The sequence below is a fragment of the Eriocheir sinensis genome, chromosome 16, assembly GCF_024679095.1.
Source record: "Eriocheir sinensis breed Jianghai 21 chromosome 16, ASM2467909v1, whole genome shotgun sequence".
NCBI lineage: Eukaryota > Metazoa > Arthropoda > Malacostraca > Decapoda > Varunidae > Eriocheir > Eriocheir sinensis.
The window spans coordinates 11284026-11304038 of NC_066524.1; the positions used below are offsets into that span (position 1 = coordinate 11284026).

General features: G+C 46.3%; 1 protein-coding gene and 1 long non-coding RNA gene across 5 annotated transcripts in view; one reads left to right on the forward strand and one right to left on the reverse strand.

Annotated features, from left to right (window-relative positions):
* Positions 1-2060, reverse strand: part of LOC126999287 (N-sulphoglucosamine sulphohydrolase-like) — a 3702-nt gene extending 1642 nt beyond the window's left edge. Inside the window, exons 1-3 of one of the 2 annotated variants that reach the window (XM_050861697.1) lie at positions 1931-2060; positions 1155-1487; positions 1-1071 (exon numbers count right to left, since the gene is read on the reverse strand). The exon at positions 1-1071 is cut by the window's left edge and continues 1642 nt beyond it. In XM_050861697.1, the coding sequence (XP_050717654.1) occupies positions 1-1071; positions 1155-1370 (1287 nt within the window). In that variant the 5' untranslated portion in view covers positions 1371-1487; positions 1931-2060. The remainder of the gene's footprint in view (positions 1072-1154; positions 1488-1930) is intronic. The other variant, XM_050861696.1, reaches the window with a different exon arrangement.
* Positions 2061-2478: 418 nt separating this feature from the next.
* Positions 2479-10048, forward strand: LOC126999289 (uncharacterized). Of its 3 annotated transcripts, none has more exons than XR_007753212.1 (4): positions 2498-2605; positions 4832-4883; positions 8699-8806; positions 9714-10048. It is a non-coding gene; the product is annotated as an uncharacterized LOC126999289 (long non-coding RNA). The 3 variants fall into 3 exon arrangements; XR_007753211.1 differs by having other exon boundaries at positions 2505-2605; positions 4832-4888; XR_007753213.1 differs by lacking the exon at positions 4832-4883 and having other exon boundaries at positions 2479-2605.
* Positions 10049-20013: the final 9965 nt, after the last annotated feature.

Genomic DNA, 20013 nt, shown 5'->3' on the forward strand with positions numbered 1-20013 from the left:
GCGCACTGCGCGCATCGGGTAGTACATCGTGGCCTCGTGCACCTCGTGGCTGCCGAACACCGCCGCCCCGCCGCCGCGCCGCGTTACGTGCTCCGAGGCCTGGCAGTCGGCGCCGCCCTGGGGCTCGAGGAAGGGTAGCAAGGAGCGGCCGGTGAGGGTGACGGGCGGCTGGTGGGGCCAGATGGAGTAGCGGGGGTAGGGCACGCCCAGCCAGGCCAGCACCGTAGGCGTCAGATCCAGCAGCGAGGTCAGGGCGGGGGAGGTCGTGCCCCAGGACGCAGGGTGGGCGGGCGACGACACCAGCAGCGGCTCCACCACGCCGGGGTCGTATAGGTTGGTGCGGCCCCCGGCGAAGGGCACGCCGTTGTCCGAGGTGTAGATGACCAGCGTGTCGTTGAGGTGCCCCGCCAGGCCCAGCTCCTGCAGCATGGCCCCCACGCCCTGGTCCAGGCGCGAGATGGTGCGGTACTGAGCCGCCAGGTCCTGCCGCGCCGCCGGCGTGTCCTGCACGAAGTAGGGCACCTGGACGTCATCGGGGCCGTAGTCGTCGGGCCGCCAGTCCGGGATGGTGCCCATGCCCGGCGAGCCGTCGCCGAAGCGCTCGCAGAAAGCGCCGTACTGCGGGTGCGTGTGGCCGCAGCGGTGCGGGTCGTGAAAGCCCACGTACAGGAAGAAGGGCCTCGGGTCGGGACTGGCCAGGAAGCGGCGCACCAGCTGCCGCATGCGGGTGATGTTGCGGCCCACCTGCATCACGCTCTCCGTCTCCTCCGTGTGGGCGAACTCGAAGGGGAACACGTCCTCGGGGCCCACGTGCTTTTTGCCCACGATTCCCGTGCGCAGGCCTTGCGCCGCCAGGATGCCCGGCAGGCTGCGCACACCGTCGAAGGAGGAGAAGTGGTGCACACCCTGATGCAGGCCGTACATGCCGTTCTGGTGCGTCGGCAGTCCCGTCAGCAGCGCGGCGCGGGACGGCGAGCAGCTGCTGACGGAGGTGAAGGCGCGGGAGAAGACCGTGGCGCGGCTGGCAAGGGCGTCCAGGTGGGGCGTGCGGCAGGCCGTGTTGCCGTAGGTCTGGGGGGAGGGGGCAGGTGAGGCTCAGTGTGCAAGTTGTGTGTGTATGTGTGTGTGTGTGTGTGTGTGTGTGTGTCACCCACCGTCAGCTCCAGGCCAGCGTCATCCGCCACCATCATCAACACGTTCCTTCCGCTGTCCTGCCACGCCACTGTTGCCGCCGCTGCCCCAACCTCCGCCGCCATCTCCGTCGCCGTCGCCGCCGCCCTGGCCTCCACCGTAGTCTCCGCCGCCGCCGGCCCCACCTTCGTCGCCGCTGCTGCCCAAGACTCCGCCGCCACCGTCGCCAGCACCCCCATCAGCACCAGCGGGAGAGTTACCACCTTAGGAAATGTGGAAGGGGAGAAGGAGGAGGAGGAAAGGAGTGGGAGGGGAAGAGGACAGGGGAAGGAGGGGATGAGTCATTGTTTACTGACCTGGAGGAAAGGCAGATCAAGAGAGAGAGAGAGAGAGAGAGAGAGAGAGAGAGAGAGAGAGAGGAAAGGAGCATTTAGTGTGGGAGGAAAGAGTTCATCATATAAGAGAGAGAGAGAGAGAGAGAGAGAGAGAGAATGCCGTGTACCAAACTTGCACTCTCTCTCTCTCTCTCTCTCTCTCTCTCTCATCATGTTCATATTAGGGAGCAAACAATATTATTTTAATGATATATATTATTTATTTACGTATATACTATAGTCTTCTTCCTGCTCCACTTCTTCCTCCTCCTCTTCCTCCTACATCCCCACTTTAAACATCATCACCATATTCACCACCACCACCACCACCACCATCACCACTACCATTCACCACTACCACCACCATCACCACCACCACCACCACCATTCACCACTACCACCACCATCACCACCACTACGCTCACCATATTTGTGTCTTTTCCTTTCACTCTCACTCTCCCTTGCTCCTCTCTCTCTCCCTCTCCCTCTCTCTCCGTCTCTCTCGCTGGCACTGGCACTACTGATGCGGGAGTGCCACCCTGCTCTCTCTCTCTCTCTCTCTCTCTCTCTCTCTCTCTCTCAGCAGATAACTATATAACCAGCAAACGAGTCTGACACGAGAGAGAAAGAGAGAGAGAGAGGTGGGGGTGAAGAGAGGCGGTCATTGAACTGTGTAGGGAAGAAGGAAGAAAGGAAGGTAAGGAGAGAGTGGAAGGAAGGAAGGAAGGAAGTGACGGAATAGAAGGAAAAGAGAAAGGAAAGAAGAAAAAACAAATATAAGGAGAAGTAGGAAAGGAAGAGAATCATGAAAGGAAGGAAGGAAGGACATTGAGGTAAGAGGCGGGGGACAGAAGATGATGGAAGGAAGGGGAAGGAGAGGAAGGAGGGGAAGGACAGACAGGGAGGAGGTAAAGGGTGGGGAAAAGTAAAGAAAGAGGGAAGAGGAGGAAGGAAGGGGGAAGGAACAGAGCGCATGCGTGTATATAGAATCTGCTCCTTCTCTCTGTTTCTCTCAAGACGCGGAGGAGGGAAGGTGTGTGTATCTGTGTGTAGACCTCACCTGACGCACCTACCGTGATATCAATTAGTCCAGGGCTCAGGTAAGACTCGTGTAAGAGGTGCCGTGTTGAGTGTTTGCGTTAGGGTGTGTTGTGTTAGTAGTGTTGCCGCAGAGATGTAGTTAGGAAGTGGTTAATTTAGAGAGGTAATTAGTACGTATTGATGAGCAAGTAATTTTGTTTGTAGTTAGTGGTGTTACGAATGTGTTATTGTTAGGATGGGTTGTTATTAGTGAAGAAGTAGAGATGAAGTTAGGAAGTAGTTAAGTTAGTAAGCAGTTCATTTAGTAACGTTAATATGTAAGAAAGCAGTTGTTAGTAGGTAGTAAGTAGATGATGTTAGCAGGTAATTATGTGGGTAAGGAATCCGGTATACTAGGAAGTTAATTACGTTAGGATTGTGTAAATGTGAGGATGTTATTTTTTTATAGGAAGTGAGCAGGGCAGCAGGAGTTGATGATTTATCAATGGTGTTACTTGGTCTTAATTGTGGGTAGTTAGTGGTTTGATTGCTAGCGCTAATGTGTTGGTAGTAGCAGGAGTTAATGATACAATTGATATTTCGTTTTAATTGAAAGTGACGAGTGGTAATTATTTAGTTCGTGTTAGTGGTTTGTTTTTGTTAGTCAGCATGAGTTAATGATCCAACTGGTGTTACTTTGTCTTAATTGGTGATGGTTGTTATTAGGAAAGGTTTGAGTAATTACGTGCCTCTATATTGATACTAATTACGAACGAGGCAGTTAAACGATTGCCCGAAACCAACTATTTTATTAGCTACTGGAATATGCTTTTATCTCATAGAAGCTAAGTAATTTGTAGCCTATTAGGATATTTTTTATTATTGAAACTATTGGTATTTGAGCTTCATCTCGATAAGCAAGGTATTTAATCACATTACTACTATTATTTGTATTGCTCGTATTATTATTGGTGATGAAGTGGTTAGCCCGCCGACCTACGAAACCGCCGACCTGGATTCGAATCCCGGTCCGAACATTCGACACGCAGTTTACTCAGTTGTTCATCCTCTCTTTCGGGCTAGTCGAGAAAAAGATACCTGGGGAAACCTTGGGTTAGGCAAACTGTTCCCTGTGGTAACCCAGATGTTCCGTGTCTTGGGATTAAAGGGCCAATGTGACGGAGATGAGCACAGAGCCCACGCGCACCTTTATCATATGACCCCAACTTGACCTTTTCATGTCTGTTGTGTAAGGTCCGTTCATATCGTGACTTATTTGTTCTATACAGTATCATTAGTTAATTTTTACCACTTTTGGCAATAATGATAAAGTAATTACACAGGCGTCGATAATGAAGTGGTTACTAAAATATTCTTTCTTCGGTGGCTGCGTGGTGGTTAAATTTCCTGTTATTTATTTTTTGTCCTTGAGCAGCCTCCATAAGCGTAGAATAAATTAATTAGCGACTGTTAATGGCTGCCAGGTTTTGATGAGTAATTGCCTGTTGCCTTGTTCTCGTTCTTCATTGGGTGGTTGAGGAGGGTACAATTGATAGTTTTAGTGAAGAGGAGGAGGAGAAGGTATGGAGGGAGATGGGGAGGGTCCAGTAGGTAGTTTCAGGGGAAGTGGAGGGGAGGGGGGGAGCTGGAGAGACGGAGGAGAGGAAAGGAGAACATGAGAGAGAGAGAGAGAGAGAGAGAGAGAGAGAGAGTTGGGAACAAGCGCTCTAAATGCGCATGACCCCAGTGCTCATCTCAGTCGCATTACTCTTAGAGCCTCTGTTGGGTGAGAACCCATTACCCCGGGACACGGCCACTGTAATATTCGGATTACCACAGTTTACCTTCCCCAGGTATCGCCAGTTACTCATTTAACGATCAGCCCGAGAGAGGATGAACAGCTGCGTGAGCTGCTTGCCGACTGGCCGGGCTGGGATTCGAACCCACGCCAGGGAATTTGTAAGGCATGCTAACTTTTTCACCAAGGAAGCGAGAGGGAAAAGTAATTAAGAGTTAGGGAGCGTGTTTATTTGGCTATATATTGCGTATTGTACTGGATATTTCAACTAATGCAGTCTCTCTCTCTCTCTCTCTCTCTCTCTCTCTCTCTCTCTCTCTCACACACACACACACACGCATTCGGGGAGGGTAATGACTGGTGACTGCGAGGCCAGCACGTGATGAGACAATAGTGAATGACGTGAAATTACTTAAAATTTATTTACATGATCTAACTCTAGGTAATTGACTACACATAATGCATTTCTTTGTGTTTATTCTCCACTACCATTTTTTATTGTCAACAGGTGTATGCAATGACGAGGATGAGGCGGCAGGTGCCTGAGAGGAGAGGGAAAGGTGAGGTGAGGTATACAGTCTCCAGTGTTCGCTTCACCCACTAAGGATGAGAGATAGGTCATTGCTCAGCACAGGGGAAGAAGAGTAGTGATATAGATGGAGTGGATAGCATTGGAGAGAGTTGGTAGGCGAGGGATTGAGTGTGCCGAGACGGAGTGCCAGAGCAGGTCAAGTTGGAACAGGGTGTCAGATCTCCACTACGACTACCATCACCCTTTATATAGATAGAAATCATTACCTGCGTCACATCAGCATACCCCAAACAGTCGGTCTTCCTCCTCTCCTTCGCTTCATTAATCTCCCGGCATGTAAGTTGATATACGTGAGGCTGTGGTTTTGTGTATATCTTGTTCATTGGTTCTCAAATCATTCACTTATCTTCAGCCATCACTACAGCTGGATAGATCTTTCCCAATGTTCTTCACCTCTGTGTACTTATCCTGATCTTGCAAATGCTTTAACCCGATAGCAGCGATGGCCTAAATTTGTGGCTTTACCGTGAAGCAGCGACAGGCCAAATTTTTGCCATGATATAAACCCCCAAAAATATACCATGCATAAACTGATCACAAATGCATTGATATATATTATGAAATGGTTTGTGTGAGTGATGATTTTTTCTCATTTTTCTCGCTTGGAGGGACCATTAAGAAACATGATCCCTGCAACTGCTGGGTTAAATTCATTCCACCTAGTCCTGTCTGCCTCTCCTCTACAATTCCTGGATAAGGCTATGGGATTTGAGAGCAAGAGAGCAGACTTTAGACTTTAGGGTAGATAGCATGACATCACAAAATCTAGCTTGGGAGGATAGAGGAAATGATTGAGTTTGACCATATAGAGACCATTCAGTGCAAGGAAGGGAGCATATTGGGAGAGGGTAGGAAATGATTGAGTTTGACCATATAGAGACCATTCAGTGCAAGGAAGGGAGCATATTGGGAGAGGGTAGGAAATGATTGAGTTTGACCATGTAGAGACCATTCAGTGCAAGGAAGGGAGCATATTGGGAGAGGGCAGGAAATGATTGAGTTTGACCATATAGAGACCATTCAGTGCAAGGAAGGGAGCATATTGGGAGAGGGCAGGAAATGATTGAGTTTGACCATGTAGAGACCATTCAGTGCAAGGAAGGGAGCATATTGGGAGAGGGTAGGAAATGATTGAGTTTGACCATGTAGAGACCATTCAGTGCAAGGAAGGGAGCATGTTGGGAGAGGGCAGGAAATGATTGAGTTTGACCATATAGAGACCATTCAGTGCAAGGAAGGGAGCATGTTGGGAGAGGGCAGGAAATGATTGAGTTTGACCATATAGAGACCATTCAGTGCAAGGAAGGGAGCATGTTGGGAGAGGGCAGGAAATGATTGTTTGACCATGTAGAGACCATTCAGTGCAAGGAAGGGAGCATGTTGGGAGGGCAGGAAATGATTGTTTGACCATGTAGAGACCATTCAGTGCAAGGAAGGGAGCATGTCGGGAGAGGGCAGGAAATGATTGTTTGACCATGTAGAGACCATTCAGTGCAAGGAAGGGAGCATGTTGGGAGAGGGTAGGAAATGATTGTTTGACCATGTAGAGACCATTCAGTGCAAGGAAGGGAGCATGTTGGGAGAGGGCAGGAAATGATTGTTTGACCATATAGAGACCATTCAGTGCAAGGAAGGGAGCATGTTGGGAGAGGGCAGGAAATGATTGTTTGACCATGTAGAGACCATTCAGTGCAAGGAAGGGAGCATGTTGGGAGAGGGTAGGAAATGATTGTTTGACCATGTAGAGACCATTCAGTGCAAGGAAGGGAGCATGTTGGGAGAGGGCAGGAAATGATTGTTTGACCATATAGAGACCATTCAGTGCAAGGAAGGGAGCATGTTGGGAGAGGGCAGGAAATGATTGTTTGACCATATAGAGACCATTCAGTGCAAGGAAGGGAGCATGTTGGGAGAGGGCAGGAAATGATTGAGTTTGACCATGTAGAGACCATTCAGTGCAAGGAAGGGAGCATGTTGGGAGAGGGCAGGAAATGATTGTTTGACCATGTAGAGACCATTCAGTGCAAGGAAGGGAGCATGTTGGGAGAGGGCAGGAAATGATTGTTTGACCATGTAGAGACCATTCAGTGCAAGGAAGGGAGCATGTTGGGAGAGGGCAGGAAATGATTGAGTTTGACCATATAGAGACCATTCAGTGCAAGGAAGGGAGCATGTCGGGAGAGGGCAGGAAATGATTGAGTTTGACCATGTAGAGACCATTCAGTGCAAGGAAGGGAGCATGTCAGGAGAGGGCAGGAAATGATTGAGTTTGACCATGTAGAGACCATTCAGTGCAAGGAAGGGAGCATGTTGGGAGAGGGCAGGAAATGATTGAGTTTGACCATATAGAGACCATTCAGTGCAAGGAAGGGAGCGCATGTCAGGAGATGGCAGGAAATGATTGAGTTTGACCATGTAGAGACCATTCAGTGCAAGGAAGGGAGCATGTCAGGAGAGGGCAGGAAATGATTGAGTTTGACCATGTAGAGACCATTCAGTGCAAGGAAGGGAGCATGTTGGGAGAGGGTAGGAAATGATTGAGTTTGACCATATAGAGACCATTCAGTGCAAGGAAGGGAGCATGTTGGGAGAGGGAAGAGAGCAGTGAAGGGCAAACAGGTATTAGGTGCATTGTAAAGTTAATGGAAGGAAGAAATGTGAGCATGGAGGCTAAAAAAAGGCAGAGTAAACAGCATTATACTCTCAACTTTATCATATGCATCACATGTGGACGCCGAAAAATAGCACAGCAGTCATGAATATTGGGCAGTGGAAATTAACTATAGGAGGTGTGCATGTGAGGCTGGGATGGAGAGGACAATGAAAGTATGTGTATGAGAGACTTGGTGTGGATGTAATAGCAAAGGGAGTGGATAAATGGGTGAGTGGATGATTTTATTTAGACGTGATGAAAATAAATGAAGATGACTTTCTGAAGAGTGTATGAGGGAAGGATTATGTATATGAGAGATTTGGTGTGGGTGTAACAGCGAAGGGAGTGGATTGTGAAGTGGATGAATGGGTGAGGTGTGGTGCTTTGAGATGATTTATTTAGACATGTGATGAAAGTGAATGAAGATGACTTTCTGAAGAGTGTATGAGGGAAGGTATATGAGAGACTTGGTGTGGGTGTAACAGTGATGGGTGCGGATTGTGAAGTGGATGAATGGGTGAGGTGTGGTGCTTTGAGATGATTTATTTAGACATGTGATGAAAATAAATGAAGATGACTTTCTGAAGAGTGTATGAGGGAAGGTATATGAGAGACTTGGTGTGGGTGTAACAGTGATGGGTGCGGATTGTGAAGTGGATGAATGGGTGAGGTGTGGTGCTTTGAGAGGATTTAGTTAGACATGTGATGAAAGTGAATGAAGATGACTTTCTGAAGAGCGTATGAGGGAAGGCTTATGTATATGAGAGATTTTGTGTAGGTATAACAGCAAAAGGAGTGGATTGTGGAGTGAATGAATGGGTGAAGTGTGCTGCTTTGAGATGGTCTGGACACATGATGAGAATGAATGGAGATGACTTTGAAGCGTATGAGGGCAGGTTTGATGGAGGTAGTGTGAGGGGAAGAAGAGCAGCGATATAGATGGAGTGGACAGTATCGGAGAGTTGGTATTGGTAGGCGAGGGATTGAGTGTGCCGAGACGGAGTGCCAGAACAGGTCAAGATGGAACAGGGTGTCGGATCTCCACCATGACTTCCATCACCCTTTATATAGATAGAAATCATTGCCTGCGTCACATCAGCATACCCCAATCAGTCGGTCTTCCTCCACAGGTGTGATGAGAGGTGACTGAGGGAGGGGAGGGAGAGGAGAGGTACCGTCTCATCACTCCATCACGACCACCATCATCGTCTGTGCTTGGCTTCTGTATCTCCTGACAGGTGAGTTGTGATGCTGTGGTCTCACATTTTCTGTTCACAGGTTCTAAAGCCACTGACTCTGCCCACCTTAGTTGTTTGCACCTTCATTCCTTGGTGGTGACTTTGTGTGTGTAATATTTTTGTTTAAGGCTAAGAAAAAGAGGACGTTTGCTGCATTCCTTTATTAAATTTTTTGAGTTCATTCTACATTTTTTGCTGTAAGGTAAAGAGTTAATAAGAGTGGGATCATTCTAATCTGCACAACTAATTTTCTTCTGGTTTTACTTTCCTATTAGTTACAGCCATCTGAATTCTCACAAGTGTGTTCTGGGCAAGTGCAACACTACTCTAAATTCACATACGCCTGGCAGCCCGAAGCAACCAACGTATCAGAAGGGTGAACATGTCTTGAGAGGTTTACTGATCTTTAATTGCCCATCTAGTGAGTAGCATGTCAGTGTGCCTGAGACTGATGGAATCATTTTGCAAACTGCACATTATAAGGGAGAACCTTGTTTGTGGGATAACTTGTTGCACATCATAGATAGAATTAAAGGAACTTGTTACATACTAAAAAGACATAAGGTGTCAAAATACAGCCTTGGATCTCAAGCATCTGGGTAGAATTTTTCTGCCAGTAAGCTCGCCTGGTGTGACTGAATGACTACCAATCATTCACAAGTTTCTTAACCTTACAAAATATGAAACAAAATTGCTGTAACCCCATATTACATTGCTCTTGGACACTGCGGGTCTGCCATGCTAGTCAGTATGTGGGCAATTCAAAACCATTAAATCCCCAAGATACCTTCTTCCCCTTCTGACACGTTGGTGGCCTGGGGTGGCTGGGCATATGTTGACTGGCTCCTGAGCATGCACACCTAACATGCAGAGGGGAGCCTTGAATTTACCAAGACCTTCCTTGCAGATGTGATGGACAAGATGGGACACAACCTCCACCCTCACTCGTAGAGAACAGAGGGACAAGTCAAGGAAGATCAACTCTATTACACATGTTACTCAAGGATTTCTATGTCAGTGCCTCTCCCCTCCCTCTACTCCGCAGCACACACTACGAGAGCCAGGAGGAGGAGCGAGGGAAGGAGGGGCACTGTGCCACTGGACACAGCGACCCACCAAAGTGACTAGCAGTGTGGCTGGTTATATAACAGGGGAAATGTAAGAGCATTGACTCTCCCCACTAAGAGGAAATGTAAGAGCATCGACTCTCCCCACTAAGAATTTTTTTTTTTTTTTTTTTTTTACGCAAACAACAAACCTGTTGTTGTAATATGGAGTTTATTAACAATAAAATTGAAAGCACATACCTGTGGTTATAATTCAACCCACAACACAACTATGGCCATGAACAGAGAAATATACACACACATCATTCAGTATTTCCGCTCACCTGAGGTTTGTTGGTGAATGTCCCAGTTCAAACAGGGCTCTGCTATATTATTCCATTCACTGACACTATCACCAGCTCCTAACCAGGCAGGTAAGGGCGCTGCTGTTGGTGGCAGAGGGCTCTGCTATATTATTCCATTCACTGACACTATCATCAGCTCCTAACCAGGCAGGTAAGGGCGCTGCTGTTGGTGGCAGGGTGTCTGACGCCTCCATTGTCCAACACGCTCATGGAGGGTCAGAAAATATTCACATTTCTTTGCCTATCTCGCCTGTTAGGCAAGACAGGGAAAATTGGTTGACATCATTGGCAGTGATTGTACAACTATAACTATTTTCAAAATGGCAAAAAGTAATCACCATGAGTGTTATGAGGGTAATGATTATCGAGCACCACTGTTTTCAAATCCTTCATTGTCTTCTTTATATCACAATAAAAACCTGAAAGTAGCATCATGTTCAGGAGGACTTTATGTACAAGATCAAATGTCTTGCTCCATAAATGCTGCAGCTATCAACACTATGCATCAGAGACGTGGACATGGAATGCAGTACAGCAATTGAGAATACGCGCAGTGGAAATAAGTTATATAAGAGGTGCATGTGGTGTGTCAGGATGGGATGGAGAAAGTAATGAAAGCGTGTATAAGCGGTTTGGTATGGGTGTGACAGCGAAAAGAGTGGAGTGTGGAGTGGGTGAAGCGTGTATGAGGGAAGGATTGCGAGAGGGGGTGTCAGGGGAAGACCACCTGTGAAGTGGATCAATAGGGTGAGTAAGTACTGGAGCGAGAGAGTTGGAAGTAGCAGGATTAAGTGTGCTGAGAGGGAGTGCCAGAACAGGGAGAGATGGAGACGCTTCTGTCGTGGCCACCCCCTGGAGGGAAGTTCCCGCGAGGGAGCAGGGTGTCAGAGATACAGATAGATAGATAGATCAATAATAAGCAAATGGTGATGATACACATTACTGTTATTTTCTGATTTAGTTTTTTAACAATAAGTCAGAAAACATGTATTGTGTATAATCACTTTTTACTTATTGCAGGTAACTCTCGATTTACGTGAGTTTGGTTTATGCGTTTTTTAAATAATGCGGGGTCCAAAATCCAAATAAATGTTTAATTTACACATTTTTTTCACTTATACGCGATATTTTATGGAGTGGCCACCAGATGTCTCACGCAACTGGACTCACACAGCGCCGTGGCTACACAGCTGAGCTCAGTTCTTCCCGCGCGCCACTTGAACAACAATACAGTACCCACGCTGCCACGCTACTCAACAATAGGGGTGGGCAGGTACTGGTACCGGTACTAACGGTACCAGCTATACGGTATGGTACCGGTTCCAGACTGCTCAGTACCGGTACCAATATTAACCAGTCGCTCATGGTGTCCCTCATTTCTTCCTCACACGAGTGAGGCTGAGACAGAGTGCCTGAGTGGATATCTCGGTGATATGGATACATTCTCTTTCTCTCTCTCTCCACTGAATGAAGTGAATATTTATTTTTCAATAGAAACCTACCTCTTGTTTGATTTACATTGTTTTTGATTTATGCGACCTCTCCAAGGACACAATACTCGCATAAATTGAGTTACCTGTATTGATATTTCCAGCAATTATGGAATAAATTTTTGAAGAAAATGCTTGTTCTTGTACATAAAATCCTCCTGAATACAATGGTGCTTTCAGATTTTTAGTGTGATACAAAAGGAGACAAAGAAGGATTTGTAAAAAGTGGCATAGTAATAATTGCTGTTCTCTTGACTTCACAGTAATTACTCAATTTTTTGCCTCAGTGAGTTCTGAAAATAGTGTTATACTTGTACAATCGCTGCCTAATGCAATGATGTCAACCAATTTTTCCTGTTTTGAGTAACAGACGAGCTAAGTAAAGGAAATGAGAATATTTTCTGAACTAAAATTACTGTGTTGGGCAATGGAGACGTCAGACCCCACGAACCAACCAACCAGCAGTGTCCTCGTCTGCCCAGCTAGGAGGGGTCCAGCGTCAGTGAATGGACTACAGGATGACTAGACTCTTGATGGAGGGGGAGAGCCTGGAAGGAGAGCAAGGAAGTCTATAGTGAAACCAGACTGGCAAGATTGTTTTTGTGTTGGCTTCCGCTGGACCTTTCCTCCCCTCTGCTCTGCCACACAGTTCCAACACCCATCTCTGCATCTCATATGTTAGCTATAGGTGACACATGAGAGGAAGAGATAGGTGTTGGGACTGTGTGGCAGAGCGGCGAGGAGGAATGGACCAGCAGGAGCCAACGCAAAAATTATCTTGCCAATTTGCTGTCACAACTGATGCACTGCATCCTGACACTCCCACAGTACTGAGAGTAGTGTGGGAAGTACAATCACAGGCCGTGTTGCCGTTACCAATGCACCACTTCAATTAGCACTTGTGGGTCAGGGGTGGGAGGGGACAACTCTGGGAAAGTGAGTTGATGCATAGAAAAAAAAAAATTATAAAAATTCATGAGCAACCCATATTTTGATTGTTTCAATTTTATACCTCAGCTTTTCAGAGTACGGCACAATGTAGATTTAGCTTTAGTTGCTTTGGTGCGTACAATCAAAGGGTTAAAAATGATCTCATGTTACTCCTACAATACAATTACATCTTGATCTAGGGACGGATTCATCAAGGCACTTACAAGACCTCTCGTTGGAACGTCTTCTGGTAAACCTGTCCACTACGAACGCTCCTTGTGTTCAGGCGGCTCCGATGAGAATGAATGAAGTACTGGCCAGACTGTCACTTCCTTCACTGCCATCGGAGCCACCTAAAGATGAGGGGTGTTCATAGTGGATGAAGTTAACAGAAGACTCGCAAACGACAGGTCTTGTAAATGGTTTGGTGAATCCGACCCCCATTCTGTAAGTTTTATAAGACCACTTACTGTTGGCCAGAATAAAGTAAATAAAGATAGAATTGTGGTGGATGAATCACTTTTAAGCACATTAAGAGACTGAGAATGTCAATAGATTTCACTCAAATTCTAATCCATCGGCCTACGGGTGTTTGATACTCTATTGCAGACTGTACAAATTGAAATGGTGGATTGGTAACACTGAACATAACTTATATTTCACATAGCATAGACACTTCCAAAGGCCACAAAGGAGATAATTGGTTTTTTTTTAGTGTTTCTTAAGGTTTATGGTACAAACAAAGGGTCACACTGCCACCAGGGTCATAAATCTACCCCTGGAATTGGCCAAAACCCCTACAAAAACCATGTCAAATATGTGTTCCAAGGCACTGAGAGGCTTAGGAATATAGGCTCTGGTATTGTGGGAGTGTGTTAGGAGGTAATGCATCAGTCTGTACACCTGTCTTGCTCCACCCCTCTAGCTTACTCTCCCTCCACATGGCACCCCTTGTACCCATCAGTCACCTACCTTAGCAGAGCCCAAGTCACCTTGCTCCTGCAGTTGTGGTCCCAAGACGTAAGCCTTACTCTGAGGAACAGCCTGATGGATAACGCAGGTAACTCCACTTCTTCCTTGAGGTTGGCGGGACAAACTCTTGAGGATTGTGAAGACTGGAGAGGATGAGGCTACTTTGTCGACCCTCCACCACTGCCGACACACCTGGAAACAAACAAATCAACAGTACACACCTCTGAGGGTATTAAGGATAAAGGATTAGCTTAGGAAAGAAGTTGGAGTGTAGCTACCTGTCTGTCATGAATGGGCATCAAGGGAAAAAAAAATTGATTTGGATGCAAGAGTCCCCTCAGTGAGCAGATATGGATATGAATTAGACAGTGACAGTTAAGGAAAATGAAAAAAAAAGGGGAACAAAATACCCAGAGAGTAAACAGGTGAGTGTTGACTTTTCTTTTAAACTTATCAATGTCAGGAAGAAAACAATATCGTGGTAGTACATTCCACAAGATGGACTGGCTGCCCTTCATAATGTCAGGCAGCTGCCCTGGGCTATGAGTCGCCTCACCCTGCTGATAAAGTTAACAAGGGGAAGAATTTATGGAAGGTCCTGAAGAAACTTGATCTCACATTATTCATTCCCTTAACATGTGTAATGCAGAGTAACTAATATATACGACCACAATAACCCTTCCCCAGTCACCTATGGGAGGAGCGTCTTCAGTGATGTCCTTATCTTAGGCAGAATAGACTATAGCACCACTACCACCCAGGGCCAGGGAGAGCCATCACTGGGCCCTGGTACTATGAGTGTCATTGGGCCCCTACCATTTGGCGAGCGAAGTGAGCCCATCCAGCTGGGGGGATCAGGATTTTAGAATTTGACCAATTTTAAGAGCCAATTTAAAGCCATAAATGTTCACTGGTAGGATGTAAATTCTGTTCATCTTGCCGTATTGGAGCTTTATTTATGACTTGCAGTTCATAGCTTCATCTCTCTCTCTATCACTCAGTATCCAGACTGCTCTACACTGTCCTACATTATGCTACATACTTAAACATACGGATAAAATTATAAGTAGTTTCTTAACTTAAAGTCTGTAAGTTCTGTAACTTACTGAAATATTTGCCAAGGAATGAGAGAGACGATGTACACCCTGCCACAGAATGATGGTGACTGAGCGAGACGGAGAGTTGACCTTATCTATATTCCAACACAGCTGAGCTGCATTCATTTACGTAATTACGTGGTGTCACTCCAGGCTTAAGATTATTTAGAAAAAGGTTTTCAACAACTATTATTTTACTGATAAACTGTAGAAACTTCTATTATATATATACATATCATGTTTATGGTGTGTTTTGCATATTAGTATTCTCTCTCTCTCTCTCTCTCCATTTACTCTCCCATTTTTTTCCCTCCTGGTCGGGTGACTGGCCCCCTTTGAGGCCGGGCCCCCTTTGAGACCGGGCCCTGGTGTAAAGATACCAGCTTCACCCCCCTCTCACGGGCCCTGCTACCACCACACAGCCGCTGCAGGTGTGTCTTGGGAGGCAGGTCACTACAGGTCTCGTTAGGGCAGGACAGGTGTGTGCTGGACTTCCAGGTGTTTTGTGGTGTCAAGTGATAAAGTTAATCAATGCTTCACACACATCTGTAAGAAGGCAAACCTGTTGCAACTACACCTGTTGAGCTTGCTGCAACATAAGTAGAACACAAGTGTACATTCAAGAAAAGGTTGATGAGTTCTGGAATGGCTGATTGATTGATTATTGGGGCATTGTGTCTTGGCGCCGCAACTGAGTGGAACGGCTGAAGCTTTCTTGATGGTGATGGACACACAGTAAATCTTGATTGGTTTAATTGTCTGGAAGCACAAGACACGCCAAGGTGTGAGTGTGGGGGTGAGGGGACCATGTGCCCTTACATAGAACTGTCAGATATACTTGTTAGATTGCAATCCCTCAGCCTAAGGAGCAGACACCTAATATCATGACCGTTTCTGCTGGTGTGACCGCAACACATGCCCTGTCCACACTTATACATGTACAGCAGTACTAAAAGAAATAAAACCAGTCTCCTCCCACTGCTATCAAGACCAGTATAAACACTTAACCATCACTTGCTTTACATGGACATGAAAAATAAAACCTGAGCCTAACTATTATTACTGCTGCCAAGACCATCGCTTATTATGAGCGTGCAAGAGAAACACAACACATCTCTCCCTAAGTGAAGGCAATCCTCCACAGCAGGGCAGGGAATGCGTCCAGTGCTGTAGTGAGGCAGGAGGCTGCTTGTCATCTTTTGCTTTCAGCTGCAGCTGCCGGACAGTTCCAGAGATGAGAAGGCAGAGTGCACAAGTCCTTGCTGTCGTTACACAGCATCTTCCTTGCCAAGACCTTCAGAGTACCTGCTCGTGGCACTTTATCAGCCAGGCAAGGCAATTCAAAGCCCAGGGCAGCTGCGTGACATTACGAAGGGCAGCCAGTCCCTTTTGTTTATCTCAAACGTGACTAAAAGGTGGAATGTACTACCACGATATTGTTTCCTTCCTGACATTGATAAGTTTAAAATAAAAGTCAACACTCACTTGTTAACTCATTAGGTAATATGCTTTTTGTTTCCCTATTTTTCATAAATGAAAAGAAGGGAGTTAGAAAAAGGGAAGGAAAAGGTTGGAGTAGGTAGGAAGACACCTACCGAACGGGTGCAAGCCACTCCCGGTGAGGTATATATGGGAAGTGAGGAGGGTGCTGAAGCCCCCCATAGACCCTTCCCATTACCTCATTAACTGTTTCCCTATTGTCTCATCTACACCAGAGTGTAGTTCAGCATGCTCTCAAAAGACAGTTCCTCTCTCTATCCACACCGCACTACATTCACGCAACACTCACACCTTTTCCCAAAATTCATAATTCAAAATGGCGTTCAGCAACAGTGCCTCGGACTCCCCGCCTGGGGGGGGGACCACAAATTCCCCCAGGGAGGACTCCCCTTCTGGCTGCCGACCTGAGAGGTGTCTTGATAACTCCTCGAACCTTTTTCTTATCAATTTCTGCAACATTCGCGGTCTTCGTTCTAATTTTCATTCTGTAGAACACCATCTCTCCTCCTCTTCCTCACCGAAACACAGGTTTCTGAGGCTACTGACAGCAATATCTACTCTGTTCCCTCCTACTATCTCTATCCTCAATTTCAATCCAAAGTTGGATGTTGCGTCTACGTACGCAACATCACTTGCTCTCGTGCCCACGACCTTGACTCTTCTGAATTTTCCACCATCTGGCGAAGACTTCATTGTCATTCTATTACTAAATACATCTGTGCTGTTTATCTTTCACCTAATTCTACTAACTATGTAAAATTCTTTGACTACCTGAACTCTAAAGTGGAGCACGTCTTGACCCACTCTCCCTTTGCTGAAATCTCCATCCTAGGAGATTTCAATGTTCACCACCAGCTTTGGCTTTCATCCTCTTTCACTGACCAGCCTGGTAAACAAGCCTACAACTTTGCTCTCCTCAATGACCTAGAGCAGTTGGTTCAGCACCCTACATGTATTCCCGACCGTCTTGGAGACTGGCCCAACATACTAGACCTCTTCCTTACCTCAAACCTTACTTACTACTTGCTTACTCTGTTAAACTGTTCTCTCCGTTGGGCTCCTCCGATCACAACCTTATTTCTGTATTCTGTCCTATCGCTCCTGTACACCCTCTGGACCCACCGAAGAGGTGATGCTTCTGGCATTTTGCTTCAGCTCGGTGGGACGACCTGAGGATGTACTTTACCGATTTCCCGTCGAATGATTACTGCTTCCAGGATAGAGACCCCTCTGTGTGTGCCCAGCGCATCACAGAGGTGATTGTCTAAGGAATGGAGGCATACATTCCACGTCCTTTCTCTACTCCTCATGCTAAAAAGCCTTGGTTTAATCACGCTTGTTCTCGTGCTGTCAAAGATAGAGAGGCAGCTCACAAAAGGTACCAGAGCCTTCAAACTCCCGCTAACTATGACATTTACATTTCTGCCTGGAATCGTGCCAAATCTATTCTTCGACTTACCAAAAACTCCTTTATCCATAGCAAATGTCAACACCTTGCTTTCTCTAATTCTTCCAGAGACTTCTGGCACTTAACCAAAAATATCTCCTCCAATTTCACTTCTTCCTCTTTCCCACCTCTTCTTAACCCAGACGGCAGCACTGCCGTCTCTTCTATCTCTAAGGCTGACCTCTTCACTCAAACTTTCTGTAACAACTCCACTCTGGACAATTCTGGGCATATTCCTCTTACTCATTCCCCCTCCGACTCCTTTATGCCTGTTATTAAGATTCTTCCTAATGATGTTTTCTATGCCCTCTCTGGCCTCAACTCTCAGAAGGCTTATGGACCTGATGGAGTGCCTCCTATTGTCCTTATAACTGTGCTTCCGTGCTGACATCCTGCCTGGTCAAACTCTTTCGCCTCTGCCTATCAACATCTACCTTTCCTTCCTGCTGGAAGTATGCCCTCGTACAGCCTGTGCCTAAGAAGGGTGACCGTTCCAATCCCTCAAACTACCGCCCTATAGCTTTACTTTCCTGTCTATCTAAAGCTTTTGAATCAATCTTTAACCGGAAGATTCAAAAGCACCTTTCCTCTTCTAACCTTCTATCTGATCGCCAGTATGGGTTCTGCAAGGGGCTTCTACCGGTGATCTTCTTGCTCTCTTAACTGATTCTTGGTCATCCTCTCTTAGCCATTTCAGTGAAACTTTCTCAGTTGTGCTAGACATATCGAAAGCCTTCGATAGAGTCTGGCACAAGTCTTTGCTTTCTAAACTGCCCTCTTTCGGATTCTATCCTTCTCTCTATTCCTTTCCGGCCGTTCTATCTCTGCTGTGGTAGACGGTCACTGTTCTTCTCATAAACCAATTAACAGTGGTGTTCCACAGGGCTCTGTCCTATCACCCACTCTCTTCCTGATATTCATCAATGATCTTCTTTCCATAACAAACTGTCCTATCCACTCATACGCTGATGACTCCACTCTGCGTTATTCAACTTCTTTCAACAGAAGACCCTCTCAACAGGAATTACATGACTCCAGGCTGGAGGCTGCAGAACGCTTAACCTCAGACCTTACTATCATTTCCGATTGGGGTAAAAGGAACTTTGTGTCCTTCAATGCCTCAAAAACCCAATTTCTCCACCTATCAACTCGACACAATCTTCCAAACACCTATCCCCTATTCTTCAACAACACTCAGCTGTCACCATCTTCAACACTAATCATCCTCGGTCTATCCTTAACTCAAAATCTTAACTGGAAACTTCACATCTCGTCTCTTACTAAATCAGCTTCCTCGAGGTTGGGCGTTCTGTATCGTCTCCGCCAGTTCTCCTCACCCTCACAGATACTATCCATATACAGGGGCATTGTCCGCCCTCGTATGGAGTATGCATCTAACATGTGTGGGGGCTCCACTCACACAAATCTCTTGGACAGAGTGGAGTCTAAGGCTCTTTGTCTCATCAGCTCTCCTCCTCTAACTGATAGTCTTCTACCTCTTAATTTCCGCCGCCATGTTGCCTCTCTTTCTATCTTCTATCGATATTTTCATGCTGACTGCTCTTCTGAACTTGCTAACTGCATGCCTCCCCCCCTCCCGCGGCCCCGCTGCACGCGACTTTCTATTCATGCTCATCGCTATACTGTCCAAACCCCTTATGCAAGAGTTAACCAGCATCTTCACTCTTTCATCCCTCATGCTGGCATACTCTGGAACAATCTTCCTTCTTCTGTATTTCCTCCTGCCTACGACTTGAACTCTTTCAAGAGAAGGGTATCTGGACACCTCTCCTCCCGAAATTGACCTCTCTTTCGGCCACCTCTTTGGATTCTTTTTGTGAGCAGTGAGTAGCGGGCTTTTATTTTATTATTGTTTACTTTTTTGTGCCCTTGAGCTGTCTCCTTTGTTGTAAAAAAAAAAAATTAAGGAAAAGGAAAAATATAAATGGAATGAAAGGAGTTATGAAAAGGGAAGGAAAGAAAATAAATGGGTAAAAATGGATTTAATACGCGCCTCCAATATTGCCCCTAGGTACGAGAAAAATAACCTTTTCAAAGTCTCACATACTGTTATACTTCTCTAGTTTAACCGGCGCATCATATATGTGGGAGGGTCCAAGTGGGGGGCATAGCCCCTCTCTGGTTAGGAGGTGGGTCAAGGGGGGGGGGGGGGGAGGCCCCTAGTTAGCTGTCAAGTTATGTAAGGTTCAGTTGTAGTAGTTAAAATCTGCTCCCCCACCCAAAAGCCATGATTTCCCACAGGTCCCCCAAGATCGTTAGGGGAGGGGGATTAGGCCTTTTTCTTTACTGTTATGTACTTGTGCCTTCATATTATGGTTGAGTGGCACATATTTCGTCCC